The sequence below is a fragment of the Cyprinodon variegatus genome, unplaced genomic scaffold, assembly GCF_000732505.1.
Source record: "Cyprinodon variegatus isolate N-32 unplaced genomic scaffold, C_variegatus-1.0 Scaffold43, whole genome shotgun sequence".
Taxonomy (NCBI): Eukaryota; Metazoa; Chordata; class Actinopteri; order Cyprinodontiformes; family Cyprinodontidae; genus Cyprinodon; species Cyprinodon variegatus.
In genome coordinates, this window is record NW_015150496.1 from 1,916,604 (window position 1) to 1,931,131 (window position 14,528).

At 38.3% G+C, this 14,528-nt stretch overlaps 1 protein-coding gene across 4 annotated transcripts in view; it reads left to right on the forward strand.

Annotated features, from left to right (window-relative positions):
* Nucleotides 1–14,269, forward strand: part of zbtb16 (zinc finger and BTB domain containing 16) — a 211,063-nt gene extending 196,794 nt beyond the window's left edge. For all 4 annotated transcript variants that reach the window (XM_015370194.1, XM_015370195.1, XM_015370196.1 and 1 more), the window contains 2 exons: nt 2,133–2,303; nt 9,088–14,269. In XM_015370194.1, coding sequence (XP_015225680.1) covers nt 2,133–2,303; nt 9,088–9,317 — 401 coding nt within the window. In that variant the 3' untranslated portion in view covers nt 9,318–14,269. The remainder of the gene's footprint in view (nt 1–2,132; nt 2,304–9,087) is intronic.
* Nucleotides 14,270–14,528: the final 259 nt, after the last annotated feature.

Here is a 14,528-nt window from a genome sequence, read left to right on the forward strand (position 1 = left end):
CTTCTAGTCACTCAGCAATTTAGGGAAAAAAAAGGGAAACGTGTTATTAAAAGAAGGGAGGAGATTGTCACATGAAACTTTCTTAAGTAGCTTTTTTTTTACTTTAACAAAATAAAAGAATTGCTTTGGTGTTTTCTCTGAAAAATCTGATGCACGACAGACTTTGACTTGGATTTGGGCCCACAAAAAAAAAAAAAAAATCTAAATACTAATCAAAACATCTTAAACATTTTTATTTTGTATTGATTTGACCCTCAAGTACTTTGTTGACTTTTAAACTCTACAGGATCTATCTCATAAAATCTATTATTACAAGCAGTGCAAAAAAAACAGAATGTCAGTCTTAAATTGTACATGGCGTTCAAGTAGGATAATCTGTTCCAAGCAAGTAGTCTGTTTAAATAAGAAAATACATCTCTTTAGTAAGATTTAGCTTCTTTTTTAAACTAGTACTAGACATTTGCAAAGCAAAAGACATTAAACATAAATAACCCTCCATGGACCTCCTTTGTGCATTAGCATTGCATTCACTGGACTGATAGGAGGTCCCTAATTAAAGGCAGGTGAATCTGAACTCAATTATTATTCTTGCAGCATCGTGCAAGCCCACCGAGCTCTGTGATGGATTGTGATCTCTGCTGTGGATGAGACGCTAGAAAGAGCACAATGTCTTACAGCGGGAGCCACTGATAACTTCATGCAGACAAATAAAGACTGTCACTTTTATTGATTTTTACCCAGCCCCCACTGCCAAAGCCATATACACCCACATCTCCTGCTCTATCCCTGTCTGAGTTTTATTCCTATCCCTTCATCCCCATCGCTTCCCTTTAATGGAAGTGCATCCAACATCATCCCTAAGGCATCTGAAAACGTTTTCCACCATAAATGTATAACATTCCCATAATGTGATCAGACTGGAGGAGGTGTGCATTTTATATTCCACTTTACTTCCATTTTTCTCTCTTGACCTTAAATAAACCAGCTACGGGCATACATACTGTATGTACTTATATAAAATTGTAAATAAAATATGTGGATGGCAGCGAAATTGTCAGGGCAGCGGTGGAGGCACATAACGAGAAATGCAATTTATTCCCCGGCACGTTGCTGCTTGGACAGGCAGATAATGAAAGGCATAGGTCATTGGTTGTGACTTAAACCTGCAGCAGTGAAGCAAAATACTTTAATAAATATCTGCAAAATCACTCGGATGGAGAGGATAACACGTAAGGTGGCAAATGATGCAAGGAGCGGGTCCTCATCAAACACGGGAATACAATTAGTCTTTGGGCTGCTGTGGAGAGACTCCCCGCAAATCATAATATCTCCGGACGCTGACATGTGAATATCCATTAGAGCTTCCCATTAGAAGCATGTGCCGTGACAGCCTGATGACATAAATGCAATGGCTTTTTTTAGAATTTTTATTTTAAAATGTAAACGTATAGCACATCCCCCAATACCCAGGTTTCTAAAATAGTTTAGTTATAGTAGGAAATTTTTTCTTTTTCAAAGATGGACAGATGTTTTTTCTCCCATCACAAAAAAAAGGATTCACAGTAAGATAGTGATCATCCATCAGTTTTTTTTATTTTTCTAATCTCCATTTGAGCTCTGGACGCATCCTCTGTTCTGTTCTGTTTTTAGAGAAAGTGACATCTTTGTTTTTTGTTGAATTAGGAGCTGAATAAACTACCTGATGACAACCCATCTCTCTAGAATTACCACATTTATCAGTGTTGTTTTCTATTAGTGTATTGTAAATAGTCTGTCTGTATGCTCTATTATACATCTGATGGCTGCTGAATAGCCAAGGCAGGCTATAATTATAAAGGCTTAAAACAAAGCACAGCAGCAGTGTGGGTAAATTGTAGAAAAAGACAAAGGATGCTATTTGTCTGCTAGAACTGAAATGGATATCCATTAAAGCATGCCTGTTGTTTGTGTATAACTGCGTCCAAATAGTAAGGATGTTTTTTAAGCCATAAGCTCAGCTGTCATATTGTTCGTATGCATATTAGGGCAGGGTTTGCAATTTATCTCTTCTTATTGAAAAATAGCCTCATTTTTATCGTGTACATCTAAAGATGGAGTTCTAGTAAATGTGTCTTTCTGTCTCTGCACTACAGCAGGGGACCACCCGTTCGAGTGTGAATTCTGCGGGAGCTGCTTCCGGGACGAGAGTACACTGAAGGGCCACAAGCGCATCCACACCGGGGAGAAGCCCTATGAATGTAACGGCTGTGGGAAGAAGTTCAGCCTAAAGCACCAGCTGGAAACTCACTACCGTGTGCACACAGGTACTGCATCCAAAATGAGTGAAGAGGGAAAAACAGAAACTATGTTTCGAGGAGGACTAGGTTCATTCAGACTGACATCTAGGGAATACTGTCTGAATAAAACAGCCACATTATGTATTGATCAATTAACTGAAACTCAAAGACTTGAGATTAAATTCGAACTTGGAAGGCATCAGAAAGCCAAATCAGATCTCAAACTCCAGTAAGGCTTCAACATGTATATAAACCGAATGGAAAATTCAATAAGAAATATATATATTTTTCTTCTGATTAAGTCACTTACATAGTTACATTAATACTTAAATACTTTGTAGTCCAAAGCATAATATAAAATCATGGTCTGGCTTTAGAAAGACAAGTTATTCCTAGCTTTAGTGAGCTATAAACATATAAAATATGGTGTTTTTCAAAGGTTACAAAAAGTTTTTTTTAATTCAAAAGATTTAAAATATAATATAGTTTCATAGAGAGCAATTCTCTCTTCTTGGAGTGCGTTGGACTTTTTTAAAAATTGCACTATAATAATGCAAAAGAAAAGAAAAAAAAAAGAATCAATGTAAGTTTACAAAGTTTATTTTGCCTCTTTGTATTTTTCAGAAATTAGTATTTTTGTATGTTTTAAGGGAAGAAAAAATAAAACAAACAACCTGACCTTATGTAGAAAAGTAATTGCCACCTAAACCTAGTGGCTTTGGATGTTCCAGGTTGGCTGCAACTCTGGTTCAAACTCTGGTGTACAAATTACATTACAGTTTACAATTACATCTATCTATAATTAGAAATTCATAAAACAGTTGCAAACCATAGATCTCATTTCCAAACCTTTGAGGAATCGTTTAAAATGTCCGATTGGAATCAAATCCTTCAACTTCCAGTCTTTCTGAAGATTGTTCCATACTGTGGGGGCAGAGTACTGAAAAGCTTTCCAGCTTCAGTGCGGACACTAGGTACAGACAGAAGCAAAGACTCTTGAGAACGTAGAGAATACAGTTCAGCCGCTCTTGGTTGAATGTACTCACAGAGGTATGAGGGGAGCAGACGCAGAATACCCTTATAAATCATCATATACCAGTGAGTGATTCTACGAGTCTCTAATGCTGGCCAGCCCACGCGTATGTAAAGTTCACAGTGGTGTGTGTGAGGCTTACAATTTGTGATAAATCGTAGGGAGGCATGGTAAACTGAGTCTAACATTTTTAGAACTTGATCTGGGGCATTGATATATATTAGGTCACCATAGACCAGAATGGGTAAAAACGTTGCAGCTACCAGTCTCTTCTTCGAATTAAAAGAGAAATAAAGCCTATTCCTGAAGAAGCCAAGTTTCTTAATCAATTGTTTAACATGAGGTTTAAAATTTAGACTTTATATCATCAATTAAAATTCCTAAATATTTAAAAGATTGAACCCTTTCTATCTCTGACCCATGCAAGGTGATAAGAGGATAGCTATTTTGCAATTTTGTCTTTGTTTTTGAAAATAATATCATTTTAGTTTTATTTGCATTTAAAGAAAGATCTAGTTTTAAAAGCCTGTTCTGAACCGAATTAAAAGCAATTTGTAAAGTAGACTACTGTTCTGCTGCCTAATCTTTTGGTCACAAACTGATGGCAATTTATTCTCCTTCTGATTTTTATACAGTAGTAGAATGCACCATTTTTGATTCCATCAGTTAATGTCTTAAAATTGCAAAGGAGCTCCAGAGTCCATCACTGTGTGTCACTGACACGTTTGAAATGTTACCTCCGTGTCAAATCTTTATTTAAGTTATTTGTCCACAAAACATATTCCAAAAGTCTTAAGGCTTGTCGAAATAACTTTTGGTAAAAACGAGAGGCCTGCTTGTTCTCTATAGTCTGAAATTGTTCTTGCAAGGATAATATTTTGCCCAGCTTTCTAACTTATAAATGTATCTTGCACTCTAACCTAAAGGTTCTTTATCCTTATTTTAGACCTTACAAAGTCAACTTAAGGCATATATGATATGTGCCTTTGGCACAAAATGGTATTATTATTTTTTTATAAAATATTAGTTGATTTTTGGTGCTTTTAGCTAGCCTGGGTGCCATTCCGAACCTAGTCCCGCCCACAACGTTTGAGGTCGGGAAGTTTGGTCTGGCATTGCTCAATAGTAGCGCGAGTATGCTAGCACAATATCTGGCGGGCCAATCAAATTTTTAGGGCGGGCTTTATACGATGATTGACAGATGATCAACAGTAACGTAATCAACCACGTGACCAAAGCGCACTTGGGTGACAACAACAATGGCTGCCGCTGGAGAGTTGAGGTGAGTAGATTCTGCTATTAGGTCTGTTCTAGAAGATATCGACAGCAAATTAATTTTAAAAGAGGAACAGAGAACCGCGATCAAGGCTCATCTTCTTGCTTTGATTTTTGTTGACAACAACTATGCGTAGCTTAACATACGTCACGCACTCCGTTGCTCTTATTGGTTGTAGGTCTATCCAATTGAGTGTAGAGGGATTTTTTTTCCTGGTTCGTTCGAAACACGCCCCATAATCACAGCTCTATGGAGCAGAATCAGACTCAGATTCTGACTAGAATTGAGTAGGACTACGTCAGGCTAGCTTTTAACCACCCCAAAAAAGAAAATATAATCCCCTAGATTGTGACGCCACCTCTTCTGGTGTGAGAGGTTTAATTTAGTAACTCCAAAAGTTAAGATGAAAAGAAAACTCCATTTTTCATTGCTGGTCTCTGAGAAAACCTTCCTGCTACCATTACTCAAACTGTTGGTCAGTCTTTAATGGTCATTTTTAAGCAGCTCCTATGATATAAATTTTGTGTGCTACTGAGAAACTTCAGGATATCAAAGTTCTGAGGTCGAGACAAGACAGATGAATATCAGTATTACTGTGATACAGTGGACCAATGTCTCAGAAGACTTGGTATTGATCGCAGTATATTTAGAGCCCCATAAAGATGTTGACACAGTGATAGGCTAGGTGCCCTGGAGAATGAGTGCATGCTGCAAACTCGATTGAGTGAGTATAGTCTACCACGAGCGCTCAACAGGGTGGCACACAGCCAAGGGTTTATGCTCTCTCGCCATCCTTTTTTTTCTCCTCTCCAACACACACGCACAAACTCCCAGCAGCACCCTCCCATCTCCCATTCAATAAACCAGCTGTTAAGCCACACTATCAAGGCAGCCTGTCCAATAATTGGCTCCCCTCCGTCCACCCTTTCGCCTTTTGTATGAGGGAGGGGGGGCCTTGCGTTAAGCCGGGGAGCAACAGCAGATAACAAGAGCGAGTGACAAGCTCACAGTCAAAGGCCACCTCACACAAAAGCAGCTGCTTGATGAATCATCGACATTGGCAACCTAACCCCTACCCACCCCACGCCTCTCTACACATCCCAAATGCCAATGGCTGATCAATACCAAGGCACCATTTGCAATTCATTATTAGCTGATTATTTGAAGGGACTGTGTTTACAGTCTGGTTATCAATATTAACATCCTGCATGTGCTTACAGCGAAATAGAATAGGTTTTGCAGCACTGTAACAGGCAAAATGACACCATTTATCCGGCACCAACCCCGAGGTCAAGGTTAACCTGGGGATTCTCCGGAACTGAGCAGCAGAGGCGAGTTTGTTGTCGCACACATGTGGGTACTGCGAAAAAGGTGACGGCAAGCGCCGGACCAGATCACTTCTGATCAGCCTTTTTCAAATGCCATTGGTAAAGGTCAGCATTTACATGTCTAATTTGAGTCTGTCAGCTTGAGCGCTGGTGGATTATTCCCTGCCATCACTCAAATCATTAGCACGTTTAGGACGGCCGCTGCTGCCAAATTGAAATGTGGCCGTTAAACATACCAGCCCCCACAGCGAGAGGCACACTGATTTATAACACCTCCAGGAATTTAAAGTGGCGGGAGCTTGTATGTGATATATCATAGATAATTTGGTGTTATTACTTTTTTTTTATTAGTCTGATATACACTTTTGCAATAAATTTGTTGGATTTGAATATTATATTGGAAAGGATTTGGTCATTGCTGGGGTGTGGTGATGTCTCAAGGGTAGAGCACTTGGCTCATTTTTGTAGGCCTTATTCCAAGATGCAGCCATTTGGTTTGAATCCTTAACTGGAGACCTTTGCCCACTCTTCTCACCATCCCTCTCTTTCCTGTCTAGCAACTGTTTAAATCTGGGGTCACCAACCTTTTTAAGGGTACCGAGACGTAGGTAGGGCGACCAATAATGAGCCATGAGCTGCAAGGGTTAGCATTAGCCTAAACTTTGTTCATTATCAACATATTTTTAATGTTTCTGTTAATTTCTAAGCTTATTTAGACATTGTCATTTTGAAATCTCTATAAATGATTAAAAAGAAGAGCAACAGAATAAAATAAAATTTCAAACTTAGCCCACTGGTGGGTTGTTCTTTATTTAGAAGACTCTGAGGGCCCCCCATGTGGTCCTTGAGGGCACTGCGTCGGTGACCCCTGGTTTAAATGAAAGACGCTAAAGTCAAGAAAATAGCTTCAAACATGAGGATAAGAAGTAGAACTACTGTTGTACTTTTTTCACACCTTTAAGGTGTACAGATCTTTTCCAATTTTTTCCATTCCATATTCTCCCACTTAGTCCTTGTCAGGGTTGTGGTGGGGCCGGTGCCTATCTCCGGTATACTACAAGCAAGAGGCAGGGTACACCCTGGACAGGTCGCCAGTCTGTCGCAGGGCAACACAGAGAAACTCAAAGACACACAACAATCCAAGCACACACTCACACCTAAGGAGAATTTAGACAAACCAAATAAACTACTGTAAAAGTCTTGTTTTTGGACTGTGGAAGGAAGCCGGAGTACCCAGAGAGAACCCACACATGCACAGGGAGAACATTCAAACTTGCAGAAAGACCCAAATATTCTACCCAGAACATTGTCGGTGCAAAGTAAGAAGTGCTACCCAATGCACCAGCGTTCAGCTCTCTCAACTATTTAATCTTTTTTTTTATACTTTATTTATTTTCGAAAGCACACAAGAAAAAATATGATTTTTTTTCATTTTCACCTCATTGTGAAAGCTTTTGGGTTACACCGAAGAACATATACAAAACTACCATTCATGTGTTCTTCCGTTATTAGGAACAAATTATCAGGGTTGTCTTTATAGCAGGTATCTTTGTCTCCATTTTAAACAAACATGAATATATTTTATTTATTTCTGCTGCACATTTTGGGGTACAGTGAACCCTCGCTGTAACGCAGTTCACTTTTCACGGTCTCGCTGCTTCACGGATTTGCATCATGCATTGTTAAACTTTATTGTCAAACATAATCAATGGTGGCATGTCGGTTTATAAGGATATTTTGGCCCAGAAGAAAAAGGAGCGACAACAACTACCGATAACTATGTTCTTCTCTCCAAAAAACACACCTGCACCGCAGGCTTTAGAAGAAAAAAACGCCACAGAGCAGTCAGGATACACGGCTCCCTCAGAACAGCAGTGAAATACTGTACTGTACACGTCAGTCACTATTTGTCCTACTGTAGCTACTTTGTATTTTTTTTTTCATAATCATTTTTCATTTTCTCCCGTTCCAATCCGTCACGGCGGGGCGGTGCTGATCCCCGCAGTATTAACCCCACAGTCCGTATTGATGATTAAAATTATTACTTATTTGTTTATAACTATATTATTTTACAGTACAGTAGTTATTTGTAAAAAATAAATAAATAAATGAATAAATAAATAAAAAAAAACATTTACACAGTACTTTTATTTGTTAAACAAAGGATTGGGCCTGTCAAAAGTTTTTGTTCCCTGATTTCAATGTTTTATGGAGTATTTCATTTTATAATAACCGTTAAAAAAATAAAGGTTTCTACTTCACGGATTTCGCCTATCGCGGGTTCTTTTTGGAACGTAACCCCCGCGATAAAGGAGGGTTCACTGTACTAGACATATCTGGATTTGTCTGTTAGAAAATGACAGCAACCTGTGATTGTTTAGGAGTGACAGCAAAAATAAAAAATAAGTCATTTTACTAATATCAACATTTGCAGCTCACTAAACTATATTTAACTTGATCTATTAGCCTTCATCAGAAGAGACCAACAGCAGTTTGGTCAACTTTGAGTTCAATTCTGGTGGCTTGGTTTTGACTGATATGAAAATTCACCAAACTAAGGGGAGGACCCAACAGGGGGAATCGTCTTACTTACAAGTGCAACCTAGTAGCAAACATTTCATCTATCAAACCAAAGAGAGAAGATAAAGCATATTTCATATTATATATTTTTTTTTTTAAATTTATTTTCTTTTATCTCTATGTATTTCTTTTTTAATGCTTTTTTAAATGCTTTTTTGTAGCACTTTGAGGCCTTTTTGGTGAAAAGTGCAGTATAAATTAAATGAATTATTATTATTATTATTATTAAGACAGAAAGTAAAGCCTCTCCCATGTATGAATCGCATAAGATCGAACATTTCCATGCCTATTGTTTGTGTACACAGGGATGCAACAATATGAAAATGTGGCCAATATCCGATATTAATATTGCTTTAATGGCCAATAACTGATATTTATCAATATTATAAATCTTTTCCAAGATTTCTACACCATGACAAATAACCAAACCACTAATATTTGTTAAACAGCACTCATCCATGACCAAGCAAATACCACAAGGCTAACCACATCCCCTCCATCTTCATCCACATTTTGCATATTTCTTTATCAGCAGCATTTAAATAACACTGTAAGTATAATGGATGTCTTCAACCATCTTCCCAACATCTTTAGGTGAGAAGCCATTCGAGTGCAAGCTGTGCCACCAGCGATCCAGGGACTACTCGGCCATGATCAAGCACCTGCGCACCCATAACGGCGCCTCGCCCTATCAATGCACCATCTGCCTGGAGTACTGCCCCAGCCTGTCAGCCATGCAGAAGCACATGAAAGGTCACAAGCCTGAAGATATCCCCCCAGACTGGCGCATAGAGAAGACCTACCTGTACCTCTGCTACGTCTGATACGGGATCGGGGTGAAAGGAGCGAGGAGGGAGGGAATGGGGGTAGAGAGGTAAGGGGGAATGTAACAGAGCAGGTAGGAGGTCCTGAAGAGTAAGGAATGTTAACTAGAAGATGCGAGAAAAAAGGAGGGCTTGTGTTTTTTGTTTTGTTTAGGGTTTTTTTTTTACATGTAAAGGTGGTGATGGGGAGCTGGGTATAGGGGCAAAGACCGGGGGGGGGGCTAAGAGACTTGAATGTGGAGTTGTTCTCCGCTATGTGTCGGATTCACCGGGTCATTCACTACACCTGGAACTGTGTTATTGGTTCAGGTCATTTCTTGCAAAAACACAAAGCAAGTAGGCTACAAAGAAGTGACTCTATGGGTGCCGCACTGATAAGAAAGCTGATTCTCGAGGGCTGTCTGCCTGCACATCCTTCCCTTAGTTCCATCTTCTTTTTCTGATGCACCTAATTTGTAAAAGAAAAAAATATTACCCCAGATTTTGAAAGATTTGAATCGTCTATTATTGTCCTTGATTTGTGTTTCCTTTCCCATGCCTAGAATTTGAAAGTTTTTTGTGTCCATTCCCGAATCCCTCCAGAAGCGATGAGACAGCCCCTGAGAATCAGTACGAGAGCCTGCAGGCTTATGCAGTAGATGAACCGGACGTGTGGGACTATTAAAAATGCTGCAAACCAAGCACTCATTTGGTTATGAGCAGGGAAGACGCTCTCGCTGCTTCCCCCAGGAGGTCTCCCCAGTTTCTTCATCAGTCTTCCTGGGTCTGCATCTCTTTTTCGAGTGCGGGTTAAAGACGCTCGAGTCACCACTGGCCTCTCAGGGCCAACGACTTTTATGTCATTTTTTTGTTTGTTTGTTTTTTTGTTTAGCTCTGCATCATAGTTTATCATGGCTTGATTGCACAGGTAAAGCAAACTACGACAACAGTCTCTGTTCGACGTCAGCAAAGTGTATAAACCCTTTGATGAAATATAACTCGCTATCATAATATCGCACAATAAAAAACCCAGACATATTCAGCAAATGATAACTGGAATGCTTTTACCCATGCGCATTTATCCCGATGTATCTCACACTAACAATATCCGACATAAACTGACTCATAACAGTAACGCTTTGACTGCCAACGATCTGTCAACTCACCACGGTCGGGGGAAATTAATCATAAGGGGAGAAGGGTTGTCGTCTGCATGGGTCCTGTGACTCTGACTGTTCGTAGTGAATGTGGAGGAAGTGTTGAGGATGCCTTAGCTGCACAAACTCTGACATTTGTCAGTTTTAAGGACTTGATATGGCAAAAATCCTGAATGTGAACGTCTGAAAGCAAGGTGCGCATAAGGCTCTGTGGAAATGCAGGTTTATTCTGTCTGTTTCGTGTCAGAAACCTAAAATTGCCACTTTTAGACTTTTTTTATTTGTACTTTTTTTGCCTAGAAGTCATAAAGACAGGAAACCGGAAGCATCTTTACCATTTGAAATGTGCCCTTCTGCTCAGTCCTTCAAGGGAAAAGATTGCTGAAATAGTCACGGTTGACATCTCCCAACTTTCTGGCGTTTTAAACTGTGGCATGTCCGGTCACACGAGTGATTGTCGTGACATCTTCTTGGGAATTACATATCCAAAAGGCAGGTGTGGAGGGGGAGATCAGAAATCACTGATTGAATGAGACATGGCCAGGCAGTGAAAGAAACGACAGAGTAAATGGGCTCTTTCTGTGGTTCCGTCTGTGCGCTTTGTCCCTCTTTGTCTCTTATTGTGTTTCTTTTTTATTGACCTTGAGTTTGGGCTCAACACATTGTACTTGAATTACCTCTCGCTCTTTTTTTTTTTTTCATGTGACCTCATGTTTCTTGTGTATTTTATAATTTTTCCCTTGTGTTTGGCGTGTATATTTTGTTTTGGTTGATGCGTGTCAGAGAATGCGTCGCAAAAAAATGTGATAAGGTGGAGAGGTTTGCAGAGAAATTAAGTGCCACAGAGAAGAGATTCTGTTTCTTTTTTTTTTATTTTGTGTTTTCTTTGTTACCAAACCTGGTATTATTAATTCTGTTTAAGGAGCCGGATGGTTCATTTGTTATAAAAGCTACCTCTAAGTTGTTTTCACATTAGTATTTTTTTTTTTTTTGCAAAAAAAGAAGACAAAAAACATTTTTTTTGTGTGTTTTTGTTCTGCATTATTTGTCAAAGCTAGTTCATCTCACGCTTTCTTTCAAGTTGATTTATATTTGTCTCTGTTTTCAAGAAAAGTATATAAAAGGGTAAAGCAGATGTGGGGCAGGATGAGAAAAGTCATTCGAATGGATGTTTATTCTTCTCTAACGTTCTCCCCTGCGCCTCCGACAACAGGAGAGCAGAGAAAAAAAATTTTTGAAGCCTTAAAGTGACGAGTAGGACAGAAGAGTTGTGTTACTTTTTGAGAGTGTTTAAAAACAAGAATTTAAACTTGAACATATGTGAATAGAGTTGTAGTTTTGTAATGTGAAATGAGAAAAAAAAAACCAACATACTGATCATGACGTTAGTTGAAAACGCTGCAGCGCACAGGGCAGGTCATATTTGAAGCAGAGCGCGTTGGACAATTTGGAAGTGCAAAGCGTAATCGAAAAAAACAAGAAAAGATTAAAAAACCAGAAGGTTAAAAATAGAGCTTCTCCCTTTGATAGAAGCAAGAGTGTTTGTTTCTGAACAAGAGCCAACAGAGGCAATTTGATATATGAAAAAAAATTGTGATATTTTTGTATTCCGTGTCGGTCCTTTTTTCCATTTTTGTGGAGGGTTAAAGCAGGGCACAAATAATATTTGTATTTCTTTCTTTTTCTTTTTTACTGTTTTTTTTTCCCTCTTTCTGGGTGTGAATCATTTTTGCCTTGCTCCTCTTTGATATTGTTGGACAAAAACAAAACAACAAAAAAAAAAAAAAACGGTGTGAACATGTTGTAATAAGTGTCGCTTTCTGGATGTCAGTTGCATTGTCGGTGAAGGACTAAATCTATCCACCACCAGTTTTACAAGTGTGTGTAAAAGTTACGGTTAAAAAAAATAAAAGAAACAAGACGATACAAAAAGAGAAAAAAAATATATCGGAACGGTAGACAGGGGGCGCTGCCAAACCGACCAATTAGTACTCGTCACTCATTGTTTATGTCAATCAAACTTGACTGTCGACTTTTTTAATTTACTTTATTATTTTTGTACTTGAAAAAAAAAAAAAAGAAGGGATGGCATGTCCCATTGTGTCTTGCCATTTTATTCTTAAACACTGTGAGCTGAGGGGAGGGGGGGGCCCTTCAGATAACATCCACCTACTATAATAATAATCAAAAAAAGCAGTCACAGTTCAGTCTAACCTCCACAATGCAAGACCTGTTCAGTCACATTATCTTTTTCATCGTCCTCTGAATGTTTTCTACTTGTTTGTGTGTATGAAAAGAATGGTAACTGTATGAGTGAGTGTGTTAGTGAGAAAATGCACTAATCAGATACAAGATAAAATGATATTCTATGCCACTTTTTTTTCTGTTGGGGAAAAAATATATATATATAAATATATACATATACATTGGCATTGATATAGTTCTTCCCTCAGTGTTCCTCGGGTGTTTCTGTACTATCTTTGTGCCTAAAAATGGAAATTGTTCGACAAAAATAATCCATCTGTATCTGCTTTTGTTCTGTATTTCCAGAAGAATATAAAAATGTTGTCTCCAGCACCCTAGGGATGTCATGAAGCTCAATTTATGACTTCTTTTTTTTTTTTTTAGAGCAAATTATGCGATAAAATCTCTGGATTTACTTCTTTAAGCTGTACTCTGTTATTGGCATCCGGAAGCACTTTCTCTGCCGCCAGATATAAAAAGAACATTTGGAAGTTCATGCAATTATTTGTCTACAAACAGCAGATTTTTTTTTTTTTTTTTGAGAAAATGACTAAAAACCTTCACAGGTGTAGGTTGGCACTAGGGTTTTTTTTCCCTTCTGCTTGGTTATGTTTATAAAAGTACTTTTTTTTTAATCCCCTTGTTTTACAAAATGCATTTATCAGACGGGGATGTAAAATTTGGTCCGAGAGGAATCATGGCATCCCTGGAAGCTGGCACTCTGTGTTTTTTGGTGTGGTGTTTTCTAGAACAAAGTAGCCATTTTCATGCAGTGTTGCAGTGCATGTGCCATTGAGGTCTAGACTAAAACTGTTTTGAGTAACAAAGCACCAAGACATTGTATTTTTTTATATTAGCACTGAGGACCAATTGCCCTGTCGGACCAAGCGTGACGAAGCTTTTTTATGTTGTTTTCTTTCTTTTTTTTTTTTTTTACCCCCTCGTCTTTCCCTGGCTTTGTCTGTGCTGCTTCTCTCCATTGTTGTGACAGCACAAGTGCCAGTCGAGTTGCTCTGTATTAAGAAAATAGTGTTTTTATTATGATTTGAATTGTTTTAGTTTTTGTCTACCTCAGCACCTAATCTTAGCCTAATTGTTAGAAGGTGCCCAATTATTTTTTATTTTCTTTCTGTTGTTCTCGTATTGTTGTCACTTGTACAAAAAAATGAAATTAAAAAAATTGTTTTTGACATTTTTTTTTTTTTGCATTAGAGCTTTGCAAAGGTCCTTTGTCTTTTCTGGCGACAATGTGCTATTTTATTTTTTTTTCGGTTTTGTTTTCCCGTGGCAGTACGTTTCCTGTTTAAGTCGTGGCACCAATCTACAGCCACCGTCTGTTGATATAGAGGTTGTTTTCTTTATTTTGTTTCTTTTTTTTTTCCTCCTTTTTTGTTTTTTTTTTTCCATGTAGATTCAGACACATCTTTGTAACATTTCAGTGTTCTCTGATGGAGTGTTGAAAAAAAAATAAAATAAAAACGAAACTTAAAAGATTTCATGCTGCAGGTTCTCTTCTCCATGTTGTCAATAAAGTCAACGTTGTACCTTTTGATGGGAAAATATATTAAAACTTTTTTTCAAATCCTACTAACTGTACATTGTTGATTGAAGCTGGTTTTTTAAATTATCTGTGATCCCATAGTACAAACCAAAGTTAGAAAGCTAATCAAACAAATACATTTCATGTTATATCTCTACCTCTATTTGCTTCTTTAAATGCAACAGATGCGGAGAGAAAAATGGTCATTCCCCATCTTTTCTCGTTGTGTAAGATCAAGACTCAGGATTATAAGCTGTTGGAAAAACAATCAAATCATAATCCATCCAACCA